The sequence below is a fragment of the Struthio camelus genome, chromosome W (assembly GCF_040807025.1).
Source record: "Struthio camelus isolate bStrCam1 chromosome W, bStrCam1.hap1, whole genome shotgun sequence".
Taxonomy (NCBI): domain Eukaryota; kingdom Metazoa; phylum Chordata; class Aves; order Struthioniformes; family Struthionidae; genus Struthio; species Struthio camelus.
Window position 1 is genome coordinate 18,457,985 of NC_090981.1, and position 21,289 is coordinate 18,479,273.

Below are 21,289 nucleotides of genomic sequence, written 5' to 3' on the forward strand. Positions count from 1 at the left end.
GCAAGTAACAAAAGAAGCTTTACTTTTTATTGAAAATGTAAAAATCATGTGAATCATGTACAATATTTTCTCATAAGGAAAATTTTAGCTGTTTCATAACGTTTCACAAAACTGTAAAACATTTTATTTTTATAAAGACTTTTTCATAAAACAAAGATAAAACTAAAGTAGTATTACAAAGCTATTTTCTAAATCATCAACAGAGAACTGAAAATGTTTAACAGATTAACTCATACAAGTGGCAGGAGGAAGGACTCTTCCTTTTGTAAAACTGCAAGAGGACACACAAAGGTATAGAGGGGCATGGGTCTTTTCTTTCGAAACGTTCAAAATCAAGTGACATGTTAAAACAGTACAGACGTGGTTTCATAGGATGGTACAAGTTCTAGGACTGCATTTCTCTACACTACCTCGAACAGTGCAACAGTGATTCAGTGTAAATCTCTACAGTGTTTCATTGATTCAATACTTGTGTTCAAGTATGTGTCCATGAGAATGATCAAAATCCCTACTTAGCTATTTTGATTTTCCTGTTTATAATAGGTTACAAGTTACAGTAGATTCTCTCCTACAGTATGTTTCTAAATCAAATGAACTGATTTCACAATACATTCCGTAATAACCTGTTCAATAATGTTAGCTTACTCACCTCAACATCTGTTGCAAAATACGCAAGATCATTCTGACTCTGAATGCCAAAAATATAATAAAATTAAGAAGGGCTTTATTTCCATATACAGCAAAACTATTCAGCTAAATTAAAATAAATTCAAGATAACATGATGGCTTTTTTTGGCAACAGAGAGACAACCCCTACTGAAAATAAACATTTAAAATACTAATTATTATTACTTTTTTAATTCTGATAAATGTATCCAAAATTGTTCATATAAAAATTAATTATGAAAACCTCAAAGGATAAAACAAGTAGGATGTCTAACCAAAACAATAAAGGAAGTCTGGCAGGCAAAAATAAATTAATTTGATTAAATTATATGTAATCTGATAATATTTGGTCTGAAGAAGCGTGTGTGTGTGTGTGTGTGTGTGTGTGTGTGTGTGTGTGTGTATTTATAAATAATAAGATTGCAAAGAGCTGAGAGCCAGCCAGCCTGACAGAGGTCAACTCTTTTGTTGCATTTTTTGCGCATAAAAGTCCCTGCATGTCTCACAGCAACGCTGATACCACCTCATGTCTTGACAGAGGTTCTTCTCCCGTATCACCCTGCAGTACACAGGCCACTGGTCTCCCAGGCACTTGAATGTTAAAGCAGCTGTGAAAGAACAACAAAAAAAAGATCAAATACACTTAACTAACTGTTACATTTATTAGTGACGGATCAGGTAGCAAAGGTGGCAAGGACACCAGAAGTGTATCCATGGACGGAAATGAAGGATAACGCGGTTTAGATTTCAACAGAAGGAAAAAAACCTCCTCATTATAATGAAAAAATCCTGATTATAATGCTGTCAATTTTTTAAACAGTAGAATTTTTGAAGGCAAAAAATCGCACTGAAACTCAAAAGGGGAGTAAACCCACGTTTCTGCCCTACACAAGGACGAGCACAAATCAGCTCCAGACTCCCATGTATCGCAGAGCAGCGGCTTGGACTGGGGTGGGCGCACGAGAACCAGCGTCTTCACAGCAGCACTCAGACTGAAATAGAAGCTGCCACTGGAAAAAGAGGAGGCCTCAGTCTGAATGATACTAGAATGTGGTTCTCAGTTACATCCATAAAGGGATTTAAAAAAAATTTTTTTTAAATTGGGAGCAGGTAGGAAACCATATGGAACTAAAGCAAGGAGACTGCTGTTCGTTTTCTGATTCAACTTGGTGCTCAAGATATCAAGACACTGTGCCACCTTGTAAATGAATGGCAATTGAATAAAACTACACAATGACATCCCTAATTTTTCTCTGTGAGTGAAATGATCTACTAGACCTTTAATTTTGTCTGGTCCCTTAGTTCGAAATATATCGTCTCGCTAGCCTGAACGCTACAGATGCCACACTTCGAGGCATCCTTATAAGCACCAACGTTTAAAGACAGGTAGACTTGGTGAAGCGAATCTACTCTATCCAGAAAAACGAAACTTACAGTACTGAATCAATAACTCTCCATACAGAACAGATTTCAACAATAGGTCGATATACTTGTCCAGTGGCCCAGTTATCTCATTTTTGCATCTCAAATGCACAGAACCTGTGTACTTCTTACGTCTTCTCTTTTCTTAAAGCACACTTAAAATGTTGCTTTTAAAATTATCTTCCTACTCCAATTGTCTGACTACATTATTCTCTTTTTAGTCACTTTAATGTATTGTCCCTCGTCCATGTCAAAGTCAGGCTATTCTTTCTTACCTGCATGTCTTCCGTAGCTTCTTCTCGCCCAGTTATTCAGGTTGCTCTATTAATAGTCTATTGCCATTTTCTAATCATGGGAATCCCTACCTGCCAACTTCTTTCTCAGAAATCTCCTGAAAGTGAGAAGAATACCCCCAAGACCAAAAAGCCAAATTTCGTTCACTCTGCCCCCTCCCACTTTCTCCCTAGCAATCCTGAACATTCAGATGTAGAAACCCGGCTCTTCTTCCTGTCTCGCAAAACAGGCTTATTTTCATTTGTATTGTCTCTTTTCTTTTGAAGCCATCTGTTCATCCATCCACCTGTTTCACTTAACAAGTCCTTTTACAATGCTTATCACAGAAGGACCGTGGTCCCAAATTTGGATCTTAGCACATTCACTTATTCAATCTGCAGAGCATACACAGACTACGGGAAAACAATGAAGAACAAGACACAAGGAACAGTCTCCCAAAATCACCATAAACACAGAATTGATAAAATCAATCTCAGGGATGATTTGAGTTACTCTCCTTTCTTTAAAAAAAAAGGAAAGAGAAATTGAGGTTTTTTTTTTTTGGAAAAAAGGGGGGGAAAAGTAGAAATAGATGACACAATCCACATCAACTTCTGCTACTGGTACCCCCAAATCCAGGGGACCTATACTGCATAACAGAAATAGACTGGGAGGCCAAAGTGATCAATATACTCAAGAGAAGCATAGCTGATTACTAACATCAGCGCTACATAATCCATTCTACTTGGACAACATTGCCTAATCCCTTTTTGTGGCACTTCAAATTAAGTCAAATTTTAATCAATCTGCAGTTGTATTTATTTATGTAAAACTTTGCGGTTTGTTTTGCTCCGCAACACAAAGCTGCTTATACCTCCCTGGATGCCAGTGATGGAGCGACGGCCTCTCGCTTCTGAGAGATCAGTGGAACAAAGAAAGGTAAAATGCGAAAGGCAACTTTACAACAGTGAAATCGCAAACGAAGAGAGCTGTAAGCAGCAGCTGCCATCTCACCCAGCAAACTGAAACAATGACTACTCCACAGAAATGTTTAAGGGTTAAAAACTTCAAAGAGAAATACCCTTCGCTGGCTCAAAGGAAGGATTACACACAGCCTGAAACATTAGACTTGCTTTCCATGCAGGAGTAATCTATTTGACAGGAGGGTTTATCTTAACAACGGCTCTGGAAAATCATCTGGAAAGGGTATGCTGTCCTACAGCAAGCCTTTGAATACGCCCCAATCATGCTCAAGGAGCAGAGTAACCTTCTAGGGAGCTAATGATAAGACTATCATCAACTCTGCAGTAGGAGATGACAATTAACAGAATTAACAGGTCTGTGTTTACGCAGTAATATAATTTCTTTAAGAGCAACAGGGACCTGGGAGAACTCTCTGAATTTAATACAGCCAGTCTCTTCACACTGGCAATTTTCTTTCGTATGCCATAATGCACCAGGCACAGAGTATGGAAAGCTGAGTTAAAGACAAGTGAAAAGAACTATTTATGTTTGTTCCTCAGATAAGGGTCTCCTTGATCTCGTGAAGACCATGAGAATATTGTTCGCAAAGCTTTTAAAGAGAAAACCAGGAATTTTCTTACTTTAGAAACGTTTGATAAAATTGAGTGGACAAATACATATGAAATAAATTCTTAGCCCTAAAACAAACACATTTGCATCTAGGGAGTTTTGAATCCATAACATAATGAAGTCTCGTGATATAGTCCTTCCTTGGATAACAAAATCCTTTACCCTTCTGAGGTACTGTCTCTGATATAAACACTGGGAAAATGAGACAGAGAGATGAGTATTTGGAAAGAATTTACATCTCCTGAGTCCCACTCCTGTGTTTTTCGACTGCGACCACCATTACCCGATGCAGAGAAAGGTGACTAAAAAAGTAACATACAGCAGGAATGTGTCATTTTAATTGCTTACCTAACCTGGGTGATGTAATTGTGTTAACATTAATTTTCTCATTGCAGGGTTGAAGATGACAGGGTCTGTAGGCTGCAGGCTTTTCTGAGGAAAAGCATTCGTTGCCATGCCTTCCCGTGATCTTGTGCATGCACTGGATGACTCGGGACTGCATTCCTTTGCCGCAGGTAACGGAGCACTGGAACACACAGAGCACAGAAAGTCATTGGAAAAGTATTTTTGCCTGTAAACACGAAGGTACAATGCCAATCCAGTTCACGTCGATGACCGTTACTTCAGTTAGCAATAACCCAAGATTTCTGCCTTCCCCTCCGTTACCTAAATGAAAATCGATTAAAAAGCACAAAACATTTGGCAGTATCGCTGAAGAACTCATTTCAGCTTCCTGTTCTGGCAAGGCTTGTTTTGCAAAGCCAGTGATGAGACTGAAGCGCAATGATGTGCCTAAACAGAGCAAGAGCTGTTCTCCTCTTTTTGTTTCTTAATTTACTCTTACGAGTGAACGTTGGTGAGAGGGATGGAGAAAGAAAACGCTCACAGACGCTGAAGGAGAGCAGCCCTCTGTAACAAGCTGTTATTCCTCCTGCCAGCGCTCTAAGCATTAAGCAGAGTGGTGGCCTTCTCCTGCTTTTCCTTCACATCTTCAAGTTCTCATATGTGCCCCACAAATGAAACACAAACGATGGGTGAGATGCTGCCTGGCCTTCAATTAACCTTCCCATTTTGTTGCCGCTAGGAACGAGGTGAGAAAAGAAAGCTGCAAAACACTGTAATGATGGTAACTTTCTGTTTCTATTACAGTAAGATAACATCCTAGGAAGGAAACTTGGGCTGTGCCTTACAAATGCATATGAGACCTATTCTGAAACAAGGAAACACACTCTTTGCTCTTCACTGACATTTTATGAACAAAATTTCACGGGACATAAAGTATTATTTGTCCAGTACCATTGCTTTAACTGTAATTTCATTGCAAAAAATTATATATTGCAATTTGTTCCTACATGCTAGTGATTTTGACTCATGTAACTACAAATGCCATTAAGTTTCGGAAAAATTTACAACAGAGAACATCTTCAAAAATTACTTTAATTTCTTGCAATTAATGGTACGAGCAATGGCTGTAAATTCATGCCACTGCCATCTGCATAATCCTGACAGCACTTTCAGTCTAGCAAATTTCAATTTCATAAATAGTAAATAGTCACATTTCCACCACATGCTCTAGATTCCTTATCAGCATGCCCCAAAAAGCATTTCCCAAGTGAAGTGGTAATAGATATACGTCAATAATATGCGTGATTCCTCACTGCCTTGCACAGTTGTTTCCTCTGTATACTGGGTGACTAGTCTGATGTTGTACCTGCCAGTATAAACACGTATTTTTGGAAGAGGCATGTAAAATTTTAAACATGCTGGCCTAAGCAAAAAAGGGAACTGGGAAGTTTTAAGAAATAGCTGGAAAAATATTGAAAAGGGAGAAGGAAAAAGACAAGGAGAGGGAGCTATAGTAACAAAAGCTTCCCAATCACCCTGTCTCAAGACGCAGAGAGTTGGCAAAGTAGACTATACCAAGTCTTGAAAGAAATAGTGATGTTGGAGCGTAGAGTTTTTACCTTTTACATTTGTTGTCTACGTGCTTCTCGATGACATTTTGAACGTCGTTACTCAGAGGAAAGAATTACACATGCCAAATGGGAAACAGAGGGCTCCTACCCAAATATGTCACTCAAGAGCGGTGAGACATGTTTCCCTCCAAAAGAGAGACCAGGATATACACTTGAAGAGTGTTCTCAGAAGGGACTGAACAAGGTTCAAAGCACGCTTCAGCTTACAGCCACATGAAATTAAACATTGGCATCCTGTAGGTGCAGTGAGCGGATTTGATGTGGACCAGAAGTGGACTTCTGTTCTCACTGATATAAATCAGGAGTAACTCCACAAACTCAACAAAGCTGTTATAATTACTTGCGAATTTAATCAGACACAGGCTGCATGGTCCAAGGCATGCACAGGCATTCAGTAAAGAATACACAATTTTCTTTTCAATGGCCACCACAACTTAACTTATGAACCAATATGCTGATTACAGGAGTAAATCCTACTTTGAAAAGATTTCAGTGCTAGCTGAAGTCTCTCATCAGCTTTGAATTTAGCATGCTGCTTTTAAACTGCATGAGAGAGACTCTCAACAGATTCCCTAGAATGATTTCCTATAATGACCATCATTACAGAATATAAACATATATTATCACATATATACACACCCAAATTTAATCACCAACAACAGCCAGAACATTGATCTTAATCCTGCCAAAATTCCAGTCACTTCTTAGATTTCTCTCTCCATAGTTTCAGACAAATTTCCCTCTAGCATATTCTGATGGACGAGTGAGTGAGAAAATAGAATGGCAAAATTAAAAAACCATAAAGCTGAGAACAAAGAGAAGATGAAGGTGTATGGACTCTTTAAGGATTATCACAATGATCTTAATTTTGAATAATTTTGCATGCAGTACTACATTTTTTTTCTCCTTTCAGCAAAACCTTTTCCTGTCTATTAAACAAAGCTGGAGTATGGGTGAACCTGCAGCATGCACATGTCCTCTTGTATCAGTCACAGAGAAAGAGGACAGGCAGGTGGAGCTGATCCCTTGCAAATAATTTCTTTGCCTCTAACCTTCGGTTGTTGTAAAACAAGTACGCGAAACCCGGCAGTCTGGAGCACTAGAAGGAAGTGAGAATGGGATTTGAAACCACAAGACTTCTGCTGTCAAACTGGGCTCCAATGGATTATCTGCTAGTTGTTAACGGAGAACAAGTTACATACGTAGGTGCCTTTCTGGAGAACGCTCTGCCAGCAGCCACATCTTATTTATATCAAATGAGCTCTGGCCTGAATGCTTCTAATGCCTGCAATTGAGACAATATGCAACAAGTCGACAGACTTCTCTCTTAGGTAATCAGCGTTGAGGCCTTGAACTTCTATGCAGAACTTAGCAAGATTTTGCTGTTAACATCTCAATCGGAAAATTAACATCCCCTTAATGGCTGAGCCACCATATTTTTGCATAATAGTGGGCTTTGTGGGGTATCTCAGAGAGCTCTATGAAGCATTACACTCTAGTTTTCTATCCAAAGATATATACATCTGCAAACAAATAATTTTAGTCTTCCATGACTGCCTTATTATCATCCCAACTTCAGAGGAGAAAACTGAGGCTAAAGGAGAATAAAATGACATATCTCAGGTGATAAGGGAAATATGTGGCAAAATAAGAAATAAAATGAGTTACTCGTCTCCCTTATTTTTTCTCCACAAAAATGTACTAATTTTTAACTTTGCATTTATTTCTATTTTCTATCAGCAGCAGCATTGGAGTCTACGTTCAGAATTAATTTAACAATTCTACTGATTACCTGTGAGCCAGAAAAAAATTCAGGTCACTTTAGCATATCTATGTCATCTCTGCCACATTCAATTCACATGAAATAGAATATTTATTAGCAAAATCTACACATGGCGCAGCTGCTCTTAGGGCAAAGGAACTATTTCTAGATAGACATTTTAGCAGCACTTCAAAATAAAATGAAAAATTTCAGAGATTCCATTTCATTTGCATGAAATTAGGGAACATGCATCTCAGGTACGGCATTTCACAGCCATAGCCAACGGGCTAGCAGTTGTATCTGCTAGCTACCCCAACAGCTACAACCGCAGTTCTGGTTGTCTCCGCCGAGTGGTCTTACACCGAACTCTGTGCCACATACACACCAGCCAACTGATGGCATAACTGAGCATAGCCACCAAATATTGGAGAAGATAAGGCACCCATAAGATTTTCCTTTTTGCCTGTGCAAAGGTATGGACTTGGTTCAGTATCACTAGAAGACTCTGCAGTTCCCGCAAACCAGCTAGCTGCAACTCAGAGCAATAGCCCTGACCCTCCTTTCGGCGCTCACCTTACTGTGTAGGCACATTTGCATTCTAGCAGAAGCAAACTTTTCCCAAAGTCTCTCTTAAGCTTGACCCGTTTTTGGGCCTGCTCTCATTGAAAATATTCAACTAGCTGGCAAGCTAGTTCAGCTAGAGGCAAGCAGCACTTGCTGCATGTGCAGGTGTCACATTTTAGGCAGCAATTTTGGCACGTAGTTAAAGCTGCATAGCTTCTGTATACTTCTGCCGTTTCCATATTTAAAACTGCAGAAGATTTTCAAACTACAGCAAATAAAAATACTTCACCTTTACATATTCAGCAGTGAATTTAATCAGAAAGCAATTCAACCTGTCAGAGTTGATTGTATTTTACATGATTTTACAAGATATATAAAATTTACAGCAAATACCCACTCCAAACCAATGTGCAGCAATTCGCAGAGATCAAGCACGTCTCAGATGAATTTAAATCCATTGTTCTCATTACTAGCAAATGGAGAATGCTTTTCTATAGATCTTCTTCCCCTCCTCCCAAATGTCACATTTGTACATGCTATTCCTTATTTTTGTGGTGGTTCGTTACTTTTCATTTCTGACTGTTCGGATGACCTACATTTTAAGGCCATGTAGCTGATTAGCAAAAACTCCCGCAGGACAACTGTGTTTGTAGGTTTAGACTAAATGTTCTAATACGCAGCCAGAGTTTTTATTATGTGGCTGTTAATCTGTGCATTTTGGACACAGTCCTAAAGGTACTGTAAAACCATTCAAGCAGCAAGACATGTAAAACATTCCTGTTAAAGATTACAAAAAATTCCTGGATAAATATAGTTAACAGCTACTTTTTAAAAAAAGTTTTTCTTTCTTTCAAACGAAAACTACCCGCCCTATTTGAATTTTGTCCTACTTTTGAACTCCTTTTAGACATAATTTCAGGGACAGATAGCTAGGCGTTAAATATAACAACCCTTACACTTGGCATGCACACCAGTTACCCAAGATTCCTTCTTTCTGTTCCCTGCCAAAGATATATATTCTGGAGAGAATACATATTCCCATGGCCAACAGCTGAGGAAGGTGCTGTAATGCTTTAGTTGTTTCCAGCTGGCTTTCGTAAGAAGTAGGAATTCCTAAATTAAGGGAAAAATTGTCACTGGCAGACAGTACCGGTCAAAACGCGTCTTTCTGCCAAGACAATAGGCAATCATTGCAGAGACTGATACAATCCACAATGAAAAACCCAATCTGTGACAATGTTAACAGAACTGACTTGGACGATTTATTTTCAAGACTAAATGGATTGTTCAATAAAAGGTTTTTACAAGTCTAAGTAGCATTCAAAGTGGAGAGCGATGTTCTCATAAGGAAACTCAGTGATGACTTCTACTGGAAATTATTAGCAGAGCATTCCTAATCATTTATGTATACGTTTGTCGGTTCCAGCATTTAAGCAGTTTCAACCTTTTAATAAAGCAAGTGTGAAACAACACAGCAAGCAATCAAACATTAGCAAAATATTTGTGGACATGCTCACAGTCTTTTTCCTTACCTTGTATTTTATGAAGTTTGCTTTTCAAGGCAGGTAGGAGGTAAAATGGTGTATTTGCTTTCAATAAAGGCTTTAGACTGAGTTTAAAAATATTCTTAAAGGTTGCTAAATAAAGCAAATCATCTGCAGCTCATTTAGGCATTATTTATTTTTTATAAAGACATTTGTGAATACTGCAGCTAATACCAAAAAAAAAAAAAAGGGACTAAGTGATCCAAACATAAGATGGAGTCTGAGTTCTCCCAGGCATCATTTCCAGGAAGGTCGTTCTGTCTCTCTCATTTCTGACACACCCAACACCTCAGTATGTGAATGCCAAATTTAAATTTCAGAACTTCTGCTAAGTTTAGCTGAAAAATTTCTGCTGTTGGTCTCTCCTAAGTTGAGCAACTTGCTTTGTCTTTTTTTAACTTTTTAATAATTCTTATTTCCTTTCTTCTTTTTTTTCCCCCTTTTTCCCCCCTCTTTTTATTTTCAGGTCATCTTTCCTGAGTATTCATTAGCACTAGGTAACTGCTCAAAGAGAGAAAACATTTGAAAAGAAGACAGACACAAGCCCTAGCTCATATTTGATAAGTTAGACCAGAGATGGGGCTATAACAAAAGGAACTCTGATTGGACCTTTTGTTTTTTTTTTAAATCAGTGTTAGCTTCTCACAGAGACCCGTTACATTGTTTGGAGGAAGATAAAGAAAACTGTCTTTGGTAATGACAAGAAGCCACTGAAAATTTATGAAGATAGTCTGAATGTCAAAAAACCGTAAGGCATTTGGCATAATATGATTATTAGAGAGATGACAAAAAAAAAATCATTTTTGCTAGGATAGCATATGAAAGTTTCTCTCTTGACAATCCATGCTTGAGAGCATCATTATTTGTTCGCTCAGAATCAGTAGTGAGGTTTGAATCTTAACAGAATTTGCCGATCTAAACGCGGAAGCAGCAAATTCTCCGCCCACAAGTAAAAGCTGGCTACACTTTCCCAATTTCGTTCTGGGACAGACTAATGAAACAGAATCACCCCCTTGATGATTTACTAAGTCTCAGTGTCCCAGTGAAACTAATTCGTTTAGGTAGAACAGCTGGGCTTAGTGGTTCCCTTGGGAAGCCTGCTATCAATTCCTCCTAGAGATCTGCACCACAGAGTTTGGGCACAAGCTCCTGCTCAGCCTCTGGGACGGGGAATTTAGAGGCAAGATAACAGCAGGGCACAACAGGACTTAAGAAAAATGAGAAGGAAAGAGAAGTAACGGTGGGCCACAAATCTCCTCAAGCCCAGGAAAGGCTGATGTCCCAGTGTGCTTCTTACTGGTTATGCAAGGAGGGGCTAGAAGACCCCTGAATTTGGGAGGAGATATCTCTTGCAAGACCGAAGGCTTTTCTAATGTGGCCCACAGGGCATAGATTCGGATCCCTTACAAGTACAAGATGGACTTTACCTTGCATATATTCTCAATTTTGTATTTAGGCTTTCTATGAATCTACATTTAACGCAAATGCACATACAAGTTTAAATCAGACTGTTTTTAGTACATCTCTCCTCCTGAAAAATTCATTCTTTATTCTTATCTGGGACCTCAGACACACTTTTAGATAGTACTTGACACTTGAACACCCTTGGATTTTACAAAAAATAAGCTGGCGAATTTGGACACAAGATACATCATTATTCTACATGGCCACAGCATTCTACTGTATAAAGTAGAGACACTCATACTTATTGACTATACTCAAATGTATCTTCACAGACCACTTTTAAATTTCAGGGCAAGCTTGACTTTTCTATGAAAAGGTGAGTTAGGCAACTGGTCCATAACGCAAGTCAACACTTTCACCATCACATTTTTATCTCGTTTCTTTGGGTTAAAGTCGCCTAGCTAAACGTATGTTCCTGCTTAAGCTTATACGTATCTTGGCTCTGTGATACACTCTCTACGTCAACCGAAGACCATTACTTTGTATAAAGCTACAGGGCAAATATAAAATGTTTTACATGCTTCTCAGTGATGTAAAGCCTCAGTTTTTATTTTTCCAGTTTTCTAACCTGTCTTTGTCCTTCAGAGTCTATAAAGGATGTGTATATATACACACAGCAGAAACCAAATATTCAACTTTTTTTTGTATTAAAATAGAGTTGTGCTGGTTGTGATATTTTGAGATGAGGGAAGTGAAAGAAAATCTCATGAGGACTGTTCCTGTAGGTTCTTTACCCTCCAGCCAAGGAAACAAATGACTCCAGTCAACAGCACTTTTACAGAACTGGGGCTTATCCTCACTGTTTCTATCGATATTTTACAATTCAAGCAACACTAAATGTTTGCCAGAGGCCTTATGTTGTTTTTAAAGTATGTCAGCAAATAAACTGGAAGGAGACAATTATTTCTTTGAGCCATGTGATAAAACCAGTTACTCAGGTGCAACCTGCATCTATGTGAGAGGATTCACACTTAGCGAGTTAGACTCTATATTGCCAGCAGTTGGTTAAAAAAAAAAAGAAAGAAAGAAAAGAAAAAAAACAAAAAACCCACACCTTTCAGTAACTTTGTATATATTACTGCCATTAACGCTCAGTGATAAATCAGACATTATATCTCACACTTTCCTATTTGTGATGTTACTGCGTGGTCTTATGTGTGGCAAAAGATGAGTTTCCACTGATGATAACTGTCACACATGCGAATAAAAATACGACAATCCGAAAGAAGTTAGATTTGAAGTCCTCATAATTACGTTCCCCTCTTCTCTAACATTTATTGGAGTATGTAGCTGAGGTATGATGAAAATAAACTCTCAAAATAATTTCAAATATTAGCCACTGAGTATGTAATTAAATGTTAGCATATATTACAGTGCCTGCCTGCTGCTCTGTATCTTCTAGGGAAAAGCACAGCTCATCAGCGCAAACATCTAATTAAAGGATTATGGCATTTCTAATGAAAAGACAAGCCAAAGAACCCACTAAGAACATAAAAAAAAAAGTCATAGGAAAGAAAAAGCTCCAAGAAACCCCTCTCTTCCCAAAGCTTCTATTGTTTTATATATTTACTTTTCAGAAATAAATTTATGTCCAAAAAACTGTTCTGTACAACATAAAATTAGGTATTTGCCTTTAAATAGCACTATGACATGTAGTGCTCTCAATTTTTTCCAGTACTGTTGTAACTAAATGAAAGAGCTCATCCCAAACAATGATTTCATTTCCATTCACTGCATCTATTGTATATTAAATCACGAAGATCTGAAGTGATAGCAGGTAGCTAAGCCAAACGGTTTTGAAAGACACTAAAAAAACCAACAACAACAAACAAAAAATTTGACAGTTGACGAGGAAACTTTCTGAACTTTAACAACTTTTTTGGCTGAAATACTACGACTCACACAAAGGTCATTACTTTTGAAAGAAAACATTAAAATAGAAACAGAAAATGAAGTAGAAAAATGTTTCACAGATTGTCAACAAAACTTCCACTGGTTAATTTTCTCTTCAAAATGTATGAACACAATCACTGGAAGAAAATGGATTCCCAAAAAATGATTCTAACTGCTATGTTAGCAGGAAAAACGTGTTGAAATGTAACAAACACTTTCATCATGTCTGATGAGGTCACCCAAAAGCAGGACTGTCCTGAGAGGGCTATCAGGGAGCTGAGAGAGAGACGATGCTAACCTATGTGAGTTGTTGTGACCCTCTGCTTAATTTAACAAAGAACGATCATTACTTTTGGGTGAACTCTGTTTTATGTCAACATTATTGGAAGTACTTGTGGCAAGACTGGTTGAGGGAACTCTAGAGATTAAACATAAACCTATGAACAATAGCTTTCTGCACTGAAACAGCACGCATAAAGCAAAATAAATTTTTCTTCCAATATTTACAGATCTATAATATTTCCTGTAATTCATTAAAACTGGTAGCCGAATAATATTAAGTAGCAATTCCAATTCTGTCCTTTCAGTCAGAAATCAGAGACTTACATTTGAAACAATTTCAAAATGAATTTTCAAGAATTAGTTATTAATCGTGTTTTTTAAAATATTTTTTAAAATGTCCTGTTACGAGCCATTAGAAAATAGTGAAAAGTGAGATTCACATAGATGAAAACCAAATAACAAACAAGAAACAATTATAAATACTTGTGTGATAAAAATGATAATGACTTGCTAGAGAATCAAGTTTATTTCAAGAAGGAATAACTGAAGCACTGTTATCTACCTTAACAGCATGAAACACAGGATAAATAATGCATGAAAGAAAAAAGTTATCCAACACACACACAAATCTAGATTCCACAGAAGCAGAAGGATTGCATAAATTCTAACAGAACCCAAGTGAACCAGCTAAATGAGTTACGTGCTGGCAAATGATGCAGCCAGAGAGGCTGAGGAAAACATTTGGAAAGAGAGATAGATGATGTTGGAGATGGAGATACACCAGGCAAAAGAACGCTATCGGACAAAGTCTCAGCACTGAACTGAGTAATTCGGTCTTCCTGTACACACTGACAGGTTTGGAAGGAGTTGTCAACTATCAGAGAAAAAAAACTCTAGGCATCGTCATGAATAGACGGATAAAATTATTTGCCTAACGTGTATCATCAAGTGAAAGTACGAAAGAGCATCAAGACAGAAAACACAGTAACAAACATGCAGAGCAAAAGCCTGCACTGAAAAGAAAAAAGAAGAACGGTTTGGGGTTCACAACGTCAGGGAACTGGAGTCCCAACTCTGGGATGAGCCATGCAGTGTCAGATAAACTGCAGTGTTTTCCAGTTTGTATAACCGCGATAACACCTACAACGCTACCTTGCACTGGGAATGTAGCCTCAGGTACATAATCAGGTATTGTAGAGAGGCTGGAGATCCTGATGAACAGACTCTACATACATGTATGCAACACATTTATTTCAGTTGAGCAAAAGTTTGAGAAAACAAACCAGAAGCAGCTTTTCTTGTGTCTTTCCCTCCTCTCCTCCGAGCCCCACCTTAATGTTACTTCTAACTCCATTAGCTCCTTTCTTAGTTAATTCCTTGTCATGTTATTTGATGATTTTTTTTTTGCACATAAATTCAGCACAGCTCCTTGGGATACTGCAAAATTTAAATGGTCCCTGTAGTCCCTACCTTATAATCACTTGTTGAGAATAAACTCTTTAGTCTGGAGCTGAATGAGCTAAGTACGATTAGTGTCAGCAAAAGGATTCAGCCGTGGTGTTCCATGTTATTACTCTTCTTCATTCACTAGACTACAACTTGGGGCTATAGCCCTAGTCAGGCTAGAAAGCTCTGCTTTGTAATGGATGTTTAGTAAAGTGTTAGGGTAAAGATTTTAGTGGCACAACATCATTTATCTACTAGTGAATTATGCATCAGCCTTCCAGCAGACTCATTCTGCAAGGATCCCAGGAGTCCTTAGCAAAACTTGGTTGGCATTTCTGGGAGAGCGTACGCTAAGTCCTGGGTACAAGACATTGCTTCTGTTCAGCAATTCCCAAGTCTGTTTTTATTCATTTAACTATATGCACCCATGGATTTATAAGATCTCCGCAGCATAATGCCTGGCCTGACACTATAAGGCTCATGAGCAGAAAAGTTTGGGAACCAGTATTCAGTGGCCTGGTCAAGGCTGCGCTAGAATGACCTGGAAGACAACGAGCAGCAGCAAAGGAGGTGACTGAAAGCTGCTGTCGCTCTTTCTGCCTGACCTCTGTCTTAGTAGCTGCACAACACCTCTCCCATCAGGAGTGAAGTTGTCCCATCTGTCTGGTCGTGTTTGCTCCATGAGATCACGACATCCAAAGTTGACAGACAGCAAGGAAACAGTAAAACTCGGAAGGAGCAAGTAGGCTCCTGCTATCTTCTTCGCAGCAGAAACACTAACAGTTACTCAAAGGCATGCTATCAGTTTGTACTTCTATCTCTGATAATTACAGCTGAAGTATTTTTTTAAACAGATTCCACACTGACTATAATTTTCTAACTTTTTCCCTTGAGGGTAATCTCAAACTCCTTTTTCAAAATAAGATCCAGTATCAAAGCTTAATGTTGCAATACAGGTTCACACACATGATTTTCCCTCCGTGAAGATGTTCAGTAAATGTCATGGTGCTTAAAAGTTTAACCAAACTTTCTCCCTGAGGCAATACTTTTGTATTACTCTCTATAATTACAAGCCGTTCTACCAGTTGGTCCAAAAAAGTTTTTCCGATAACTTATTCAATTGACAGTAACTTGTATGACCAATTTATTTCTTATGCAAACATCTCAACTTTATTTTTGGGAGCTGAAGTAATTATTTCTCACTTTTTAAGAATGTTTAAAAAACATCCTTACCACCTAGACATATTACAATTTTTACTTCGTCTTCTATCGTCAGAAGGTTTTTTTAAAACATCTTTGTTATAAGTAAATAACCATTCTGGAAATCTGACTATACGCAGTTTCTGGACTCAAGATTATGGACTCCATATTCACCACGGCTGAAATGGGCTGTTAATGTTCGTGTGCAATATCAGCACTTTACAGACTGCCAAACACACATATACACACACATTTTTCAGTGTGAGGCTGTAGGAAGAAAAATTTCTTTAAACATAGTCATTTTTATGGAAAGAAAGGTGTCAAATCACTGGGCTCAATGGACAGTTTAGATATCTGAATCCAGCACACCATTAAAATATTCATTGTATACTCCAAATCTGGCAAATCCAAAAAAATAAGACAAGCTGTCATTACAGAAGGCAATTACACAAGTAGAAGGACAGTGAGATGTCAACAACAGAAAACTGCAAAATAGAAAGCATCTAACATCTGTGTAAAACATGGATGACTACAGTCTATTTAACCTAAGACAAATTGCACTAAATTGTACCGTGATACATTTCTTAAAACTCATGCCAACACACAGAGCAATTTCTGCTTCACTGGAAACAGAAGTCTGTTCTGATGATGTCTTTCTTAGATCACTAAGTAAGCCAGAGTCCAATCACTCCTGTCAATTTTGAGGAGTGACAAATACCGCTAAGGCAAACGGGAGCCAGGCTGCTTCGCTTAAGCTGCAGCCTATGGTTAGAACAGAGGATGTGCCCGGAAGGACAGCTTGGGAGATTTGTAAAGCTGCCACTCAAAATCTATGACTGCGCATCAATACTAATAGCGACAATATTTACTTCTGAAATATTGCTGGGTATACATGGAAGGAAGTGTCATCTATTTATTTATGAAGTTCTCAATTTTCTATTTTAGCATCATTTCTCTCATTTTATTTTTAACAGCAGAGAGTAAGAAATGCCCAGTTTCCTCAGTTGTATTCCAGATCTCCTTCTTCTGTGTGTTTTCCTAGACTCCTTCTAACTGCCAATGCTTAGGAAGATGACTTACAAATCAACCTTTTTACTACTACCGGTTTGTGTCCCTAGTGTGCATTTCAGCATGTTTCCCTGACAACCTCTCTTTAAAACCAGTTGAGTCCAAAGCGATCCAATACAATTGCTGAACTCACCCATATTACTTTTTTCTTCCTCAGACAGGTACCAATTTACTAGGCAAGAACAGTGGCTAGGTGAGCGAATCCCCTTCTTCCCTGGGGCCGTATTTGCCACAAGGCTGTGATGCCTTTTTCAGGCATCACAGATTCTTTTTCGTATCTGCTCCCCTTCTTTTTGCATTATACTATCCCTTCTACTCCTCAAGAAGGTTGCTTTGGGTGCCCACTTGTTAGCCCACTTGTTAACTTCCTCAAGGCAACGTTCAAAACAAATGCACACAGACAGGCTGCACCTTCTGCCTGAGACCCTCATAGCATGCATAAGAAAAAAAGGTAGCAATCAGACGATTTTTTTTAATTATATAGCACTTATGTATAAAAGATGGTATATTGGATTATATAGTTCTCCCCCTAACATGTCATTTGTCAGATAAGATTGCAAGTGTCCTTCAGCAGGGACTGTAAGCTCCTTTTATGCTTACTTGTTCTTGCTTCGTTCTTCTACCGGGCCTAGCAGGGCTCTGATCCTGAACTGCTGACGTAACACAACTTAAAATCTTTCTAATATAACCCTGCTTTCAGATATTGCTCTTCCAGAGGCAATACATCATCTGCCTAAATCACCTTCCGATTCCAGTTTGCCATTCCCAAAAACTTTACTTTACCCTGAGGAGGCTCATATCAGTAATAACAGACCACCAGCAAAGAGGTCCTACTAGCTTTCAGCGTGATAAAAATATCAGAGTCCCACTTGCATGGGAATTTATGCATGTACAAAATGGGTCACGTCTACTTCCAAAATCCTTCTAAGTCTATCAGTGCTTTTGCCTGTTGTTAAGAGTAGTCTCGTTCTGGTTTTCTAGGAAACTAACATGACATTACCTTTACGCCAGGCAGAATGCAGTACATTTGAACTGATCTAGAAGAAAGCTTTATCTGAAACAAATTAGGTTACTATTACAGGATCAGTTGGAAATGAACACCCCCCACCCTCCCCCGGCTCTCACTTGATTATATTGACAGCTTCTATATGATTTGCTCATACCTCATTTCTGAAAAAGATATAGCTCATTTGCTGGAAACTAACTGTATAATTAACTTAATATAAAAGTTATTAACATGATGCCAGTATTACTTTGACTTGCATTATTTCACAAAAAAGTCACTTAATCTTTTCGTCCATACATCTATTAATAATGTCATATTTTGAATCGTGGCCAGCACTGCTCCATTCCCAGAATCTCAAAGAGCTAATAATTTTGGATTGGGAACCAAAGAATAAAACCAAGGCTAATTACCTTGTCAGTGCAATTATATCATTAATAATATCCAAGTTCTAAGCTTTATGTTTTAATTGAAGGAGACCAAAGCTGCTGAGTCTACTTGCTATGGAAATTTGGAGTTTCTTTAAACATTTAAACACACAGTTTTAAGGCTGAATGCCCCACACTGTTGAAGACACGGCAAAAAATGCATTTGTTTTTTATTCTTTCCTCATTTTTGCACCATGTTTGACGAGGACAAAACAAGAACACTCCTCTCACTGACAGCTGTTTTTTGTACAGCTAAACTGGGAGATCTTTATGCGAACTGTTGGGTTTACTCAGTCTCCCCGCTAACAGCTGGAGATAATTTTTCTCCACTTGCTAGAGGGCACTGTATGTACTGTCTGTCTTACGTAAATAATTTGGAATGAGCTATGCATTCTAGGACTCATTGGTGTAAAAACTAAGCAGTTGCTTCCAATATCCTTTGAGATTCACTGGAAAAATTTTATCAGATAAACCCTTCATTCTCATTTTCTCTTCTTCAGACTATAGACAAAGCAGTCACCATCCCACCCAATAGGACCCTATCCCAGATGTCATATTTGACTCCTCTGCCGCACTGGTCTAACACATATATACTATTTAAATCCTGTTGCTGCTGCTTCTTTAGCAGCTACTGAATGCATCCTTTCTTTCCAGTTTCCATAGCCAAATCTCTTTTTAGAACTTATATCACATTATCCTCTTTGGCTTCCTACACACATATGCTTTATACCTCTTCAGTTCTTACAAATGGCTGCTGCTAAATTCGGCTCCCTTGCCCATTGTTTTGACCCTATTAACCCTTGCTGAATCCTTCCAAAGGTTTCCCATAAAACATCACATCAAACATAGGCTTTCTATTATTATTTTCAAAACCTATTCATCTCTCCAATTATTCTCCTTTTCAAAATTCATACTGCCCCCCTTCATTTATTTCACCAATGTTCTCAAGATTCTAAATAATATATATAAAAAAAATCTGTGACGCGTCTTACATAAAGTAAACTACAAAAAAACCTGTCCTGAAAGCACTCTATTCCATTTGAAGTCTTTTTTGGAGAGCTACTTCTAGATGATGTGAACTTCTCCAGTAAGTCAGGTTGACTTGTAAACAAGCATTTCACTTCACCCTTCCTCTGCCTACTTGTTCACCCTCAGGTCACAAATTCCCACGAGCAAAACCCCCCACTCTTTGTCAATCCTTGGGGGGGAAAAAAAAAAAAGGTAATAGGTGGCTTAGTAAAGGAGCTAAGCCTCTCACTAACTGGGGCTGTAGGTGCTGTGGTGAACTTTCCTCTTCTGAAGGCAACATTTACATTGTTAAGCACGATATTCCAAGGATAGCATTTACCGGAAAAAGAGAATTCAACTGGTAGGACTCCCTGCTTCTAGGTGCTGGCTCGAGAAAATCAGTTTGAGCCTTTATTCTATACTTTGTCATCGTATTCATTTTCCTCACCAGGGCAGGCACGGAGCCCCAGCTGATGTTAAGAACAGCAGTGTTTAGTGTATTGAGCCGCTTGGCCGATTTAAGAGTTATTACGGAATTTAATGGTACATACAGTCAGATTATGCAGCATACTTTCAAATTAAGAGTCAGAGTTTTAGAGGGACTGATGTGTTTATTGACCTATTGGAGCTTTCGATTTTGGTCAAATTTGCTTTGATCTTGTTGGTATTACTGTTAAAACGATGAGCAAAAAAATTATTTGATCTCTATGTGACTGTATCTCTGAAACAAGTTAAATTCCATTACAGCACCATTATGATTATTAAAAATGTTATCTTTTCAGTAATAGTCCAATTTAAGCTCCATTTAAAATTACGGTTTAGGAGTTCAAGGGGAGCAGCAAAGCCAATAAGGATCACATTAAGCCTCTTGTTTCAATGTGTGAGAAGCGTCATTTAAACTTTGCAAGCCAAGTCTTGGCATTAGCTTGGGGGAATTTGGCTCTGCTCAAAGGAACAGCCTTCTGTCAATGTCAAGAAAGATCCTAAAGAGCAAAAACAGTGAACACAGAAGGCTGCACTGAACCCCTTTGAGTTAGAAACAAATAGTGAGCAAAGATTAACATTTATCTGAGCTTTCCATTTGTTTCCCCCGTTGTGGACACATTAATATGTATGCCATGACTTCACGTTGCTATGTACTCTAGCAATGGAACAGAATAGTAACGGGGAAAAAAAAAAGGAAATCCAAGTATACTTTAAATTGAACTCATGTCTCTGTAGAGAAATTAAAGTATCTATTTTTTGGTATAAATCTTGGAAAATCTCAGCTGCGTAAGTCACACTCAGGCTGCAGGCTGTATGTTAACTGCTCAAAAGGTTTTGTCAGTTCCATGTGAAGTATTTCCTAGCTTTCTGGTTCTGAAGTTTAAAGTACCATCTGGGAGACAGTGGTACGGCTTTGACTGTAGAAGGAAAGCAGAATATACGAGATGTCAGGAAATTTGAAAAAAGAAAAAATAAGTTCTTGCATATTTATGGCATAGATGTTTGTGGCAAGTACTGAATTAGAGAAGAAAGTCCTTCTTCCATCCAGAGGGCACTGGGAACACAGCGTAACTGTCTGAGCATCCCTGCATAACCTCAGCAACCCTGATTTGAACGATCACTTCTGACTGAGAAAGCAGATGGTCATTGCTCCATAGGCTATTCCCTGCTGGTTCTAGTGTTAAATGATGCAGGTTTTTATTGACATTTTG

General features: G+C 38.3%; 1 protein-coding gene across 2 annotated transcripts in view; it reads right to left on the reverse strand.

The window, feature by feature from the left end:
* The window catches only part of LOC138064239 (A disintegrin and metalloproteinase with thrombospondin motifs 19), a 153,901-nt gene continuing 132,612 nt past the window's right edge, over positions 1-21,289 (reverse strand). For both annotated transcript variants that reach the window (XM_068925928.1, XM_068925929.1), the window contains exons 22-23: positions 4,303-4,480; positions 1-1,274 (exon numbers count right to left, since the gene is read on the reverse strand). In XM_068925928.1, coding sequence (XP_068782029.1) covers positions 1,123-1,274; positions 4,303-4,480 — 330 coding nt within the window. In that variant the 3' untranslated portion in view covers positions 1-1,122. The remainder of the gene's footprint in view (positions 1,275-4,302; positions 4,481-21,289) is intronic.